The 4,751-nt window shown below is 42.4% G+C and overlaps 1 protein-coding gene across 1 annotated transcript; it reads left to right on the top strand.

The window, feature by feature from the left end:
* The first annotated feature begins 219 nt into the window (after nucleotides 1-219).
* On the top strand, nucleotides 220-4,650 carry LOC113209233 (uncharacterized). Its single transcript, XM_052270185.1, has one exon. The coding sequence runs from the start codon at nucleotides 220-222 to the stop codon at nucleotides 4,648-4,650; it is 4,431 nt and encodes a 1,476-aa protein (XP_052126145.1).
* The last annotated feature ends 101 nt before the right edge of the window (nucleotides 4,651-4,751 follow it).

Genomic DNA, 4,751 nt, shown 5'->3' with positions numbered 1-4,751 from the left:
CCAGCAGCTACGGTGTTTACTTCGTTGACCTATCGTCCCAATTATCCAATTGCATCAGACTCTAAATTCGCTCATAGAACTTTAAATTACAACAGGTTATGCGCTCCAGGTGACACGCTATCACTGCGCGAGTCGAAATAGCGAATCTGTGAAAAGTGTGAGTGAACAAACTATCGGTTAAATCAGTGCAAGTGAAGTGCTAAGTGATTTGTGCTCAAGATGGCTGCCACCAGGCGAAACGCACAATTAAGGCAAGACAGTGAAAATCAACAGCCAAAAAGGAACATTAATGTCTCGGGTATTGAGAAACTGAAGGGACCTGAAAATTGGAAAGCCTGGAAGTTTCTCGTGAAGATTTATCTCAGGCAGGGCGAGATGCAACAATGCTTGGAAGCATTGCCGCCACAAAACGTGCGCGACCAACCCCAGGCAGAAGAAATGATCGACGACCGGGATGCTCACAGCATAATAGTGACCACGCTGGACCCAGCCGTACTCGTCCACGTCCTGGACACCAATTACGCCAAGGAGGCATGGGACGCCCTCGTCTCAGTGTATGAGGACAAGGGCGTCCACCGCCGAATAAATCTGGTGTATGAGCTTTTCGAGATCAAGCACCACAGCTTCTCTTCTCTCCGCGAGTATGTCATGGCGGTGAAGGAAGCTGTCTCCTCCATCGCCGTGACCGGGAAGCCGATCGAAGATGAGATGGCCGCGATTCTGCTGCTGCGGAATTTGCGACCAGAGATGCGCCAGCTCCGCCAGCTCATCGAAAGGACGGCTGCCGTGGTGTTGCCGGGCGAGGAGGAGCCGACGCTCCAATTCGCCACCGTGGTGGATGAACTCCTAAAGGAGGCTCGGGTTGAGGAGACAGACGCCGCCAAAAAGGGACACCACAAGGTGTTCAAATTCACCGGTTCTTCCCGCCAAGATGGAGGACACAACATGGCGGCCTCCAGAGGGCGACACCAGTCACGAGGACGCGGCGGCCGTGGTGGCTTCGTGAAGAAGGCGGAGGCCGGCCATCAATATCAAAACAAGCAACAGCAGACGACGCAGACACAATGCTACATCTGTGAGAAGACAAACCACCCAACCAGCAGATGCTTCAAAGGACCATTTCCACAGTGTCCACATTGTCAGCGGACAAATCATGATCAGAAGGACTGCCATTTCAAGAAGGACAGTGAAAGTGTTAATCAACCAAAAAGGTTTAAAATATCTGATAGTGACAATGGTCCCAAAGGGCCCCGCAGCTGGGTTGTGAAGAAGACTGTGGCAAACATGGCCAAAGCTGGCTGTAGTAGTACTAGTAATAATATTGTTGTGCAGGATAATGGAAATAAAGATTATGAAATGTATATTGATAGTGCTTGTTCTAAAACCATGACAGGTGACCTGCGCAGTTTGCAAAACTTCTGTGAAATTAATAGGGAACCTGTTATGTGTGCTGCCGGGCAAACACTTTACACCAAAGGAAAAGGTGACATAAAATTAATTGCTAATAATGATATTGGGCTTGAAGAAATCAGTAGTGTGACATATGTGCCTGGGTTAACCTCCAACTTACTTTCAGTGGCTAGTATATCTAAATCTGGTCTGGTAACAGTTTTTCGAAACAACACTTGTGAGATTTTTGAATCCAAAAATATTCATACCCTTGGTGCACCTCTTCTCAAAACGGAGGAGGTAAATGGCACGTACATTTTTAAATTTAAAATTGAACAAGCCAAGACTAACTTCATTTTTCAAACCAGAAGCACATTAAACTCAGAAAATTTAGAGCTATGGCATCACAGACTGGCACACATTAATGAAGATTATATTAAGCAAATGATAAACAATGATCTTGTAGATGGTATTTCTGAAAAACAGGAATCAAAAAATTGTGACACTTGTGACAAATCAAAACAGGTCAGAGCCTCCTTCCGAAGTAAAGGTGCTAGGAGGGCTGATGACATCATTAAAATTATCCATTCAGACGTATGTCAAGTAACTGATGGTCCCTCCTGGAATAATTACAAATATTTTGTTACATTTATAGATGATTGTACAAGGTACACGATGGTAGCAATGTTAAAATCAAAAGACGAAGTACTTGAAAAATTCATTGATTTCAAAAACATGGTGGAAAATTTTACAGAAAAGAATGTAAAGATACTCAGATCAGACAATGGAGGTGAATATTGTAGCAATGAGTTTAAAGACTATCTGAGAAGGGAAGGGATCATCAGACAGTTTTCTTGTCCAGAAACACCCGAGCAAAACGGAGTGGCTGAGAGGGCAAATAGAATACTGATGGAAAAGGTAAGGGCACTCCTAAAAATGGCAGGCCTACCAAATAGATATTGGACAGAAGCCTTGTCCCTGGCTGTGTACATAAAAAATGTTACACCCACAAGGGCATTAGAAGGCATGGTCCCTCAACATGCGTGGACAGGGGAAAAACCATCCATTGACCAACTCAGGGTTTTTGGTTGCCTCGCAAATGCGCATGTATCAGGAAATGGAAAGCTGGGAGATAGAAGTAAAAATTGCATATTTGTTGGTTTAGATGATGAGAGAAAGGGCTTTAAACTACTGGACATGGAATCTAGAAAAATATTCACAACTGCCAGTGTCAAATTCTATGAAAATATCTTCCCAGCTAAAGAAAACCAACCAATTACAACACCTGAAAAACAGGAGAACTCTAAAAATGAAGTTCAACCAATAAAAGAAAAACAAACTGAACCGACAGAGACAGCTGTCCAACCAGAATCTTTCTGGAATGCACATACATCCACAAATTTGCCCAGGGAAACAGACCCAGCGGCACAAATCTTTGCAACAGAAAAAGAGTCGGGAAATCCTGACATTGCAACAGTCAGTAGGGAAATGGGAAAGAGGAAAAGGAAACCCAAAGAGTTCCCAGGTTTCGTTGCATATGGTATAGGTGAAGTGAATGAAGAAACTGATCTTCACACTGAACCATCAACCTTTTTCATTCCTAAAGATTTCAATGAGGCAATGAACTGCACAGAAAGTGATCATTGGCTCGAGGCAATGATAGATGAAATAGGCTCATTCGAGAAAAACTCAGTATGGGAACTGGTGCCTCTACCCACTGGAGCCAAAGTTGTTGGCAACAGATGGGTCTACCGCAGAAAAACGGATAAGGATGGCAATACAATATACAGAGCTAGGTTAGTTGCAAAAGGATACACCCAAGTTCATGGAATAGACTATCATGAGACCTTTGCACCTGTGATCAGGAGGAGTGTTTTGAGGATGTTATTCTCAGTGGCAGTAAATTTCAATCTAAAAATAGATCATTTGGATGTAAAAACAGCTTTCTTGTATGGTGATTTGTCAGAGGATGTTTTCATGTGCCAACCTGAGGGTTTCTCTGTAGAAGGCTCAGAAAGCCATGTATGTCAACTTAAAAAGGCAATGTACGGCTTAAAACAGGCCGCTCGAAGCTGGTATCAAAAGGCAGATAAGGTCTTGAAGAAACTGAAATTCAAGAACTTCCCTGATGAACCGTGTGTTTATATTAAGAGTACAAAGACTAGTGTAATCATGGTAGCTCTATATGTGGATGATTTCTTTGTAATTTATAACTTAACAAAAGACAAGAATGAATTGTTAACTGCATTGCAGCTAGAATTCGAAATTAAGGACCTGGGAGAAGCCCAGAATTGTCTTGGAATGAAGATTGAAAGGGACTGGAATGCAGGCACCCTGAAACTTCACCAAGAAAACTATATAGAATCAATACTTGCTGAATATGGAATGGCAGATTGTCATGTAAAATATACACCAATGGATGGAAGGCCTGTGTTTCCAAAGACTGGAAATTTAAAAGACGAAAAAGTCTCGTCAGACGATACTGTTGCAAAGAAAGGAAAAAGAAAGAAGGCTGCAAGTGAAAGAACTGATCAGCAAATCCCTGCTAAACTGCGGAAAGGAAAGGTTGGAGAAAGGGAAAACCCCTTACCATACCGAGAGCTAATTGGGTGCCTTCTATACTTGAGTACGAACACAAGACCAGATATAGCCTACACAGTGAGCTATCTGAGTCAGTTTAACTCAAATTACACTGAAGTGCACTACGCATTGGCCATGAGAGTCCTGAGATACCTCAAACATACAAAAAGCATGGGACTGACATACCACAGGAGTCAAAATCCAACATTCTGCATAACAGGGTATGCTGATGCTGACTTTGCAGGAGACGAAACAGACTACAAATCTCACAGTGGTTATCTGTTTACCTTGGACGGAAACTTGATCACATGGGAAAGCAAAAAGCAGGGATTAATAGCGTTGTCGTCAACAGAGTCAGAATATATCTCAGTGACTGAGGCTACAAGAGAAGCACTATATCTTAATGAACTAATTGAAGAAATGTTCAATTGTGGAGAGCAGACTGTGACCATTTTTAATGATAATCAGAGTGCTTTGGAAACAGCGTACTCACAAAACTTCAGTACCAGGACCAAGCATTTTGGAGTACGAAAACAGTATGTAAGGGACTGTGTGCAACGTGGAAGTATTGAGCTTCAATACATGCCTTCCAGGCTCATGCCTGCTGATGTGTTAACAAAACCTTTAGTTAGAATACTGCATGAAGACTGTTGTAAATATTTAAAAATGTCTTCGGATTGAGGAGGAGTGTTGAAATAATTAACAATATTTAATTATTAGTCAATCCTACCACTATTTTTAAATTTGTCCCTCCATGTTCACCGCCCTATATCTATGTAAAT

Source organism: Frankliniella occidentalis, unplaced genomic scaffold, assembly GCF_000697945.3.
Source record: "Frankliniella occidentalis isolate FOCC.00 unplaced genomic scaffold, Focc_3.1 Scaffold113, whole genome shotgun sequence".
Lineage (NCBI taxonomy): Eukaryota > Metazoa > Arthropoda > Insecta > Thysanoptera > Thripidae > Frankliniella > Frankliniella occidentalis.
This window is presented reverse-complemented; position numbering and strand designations above follow the sequence as displayed.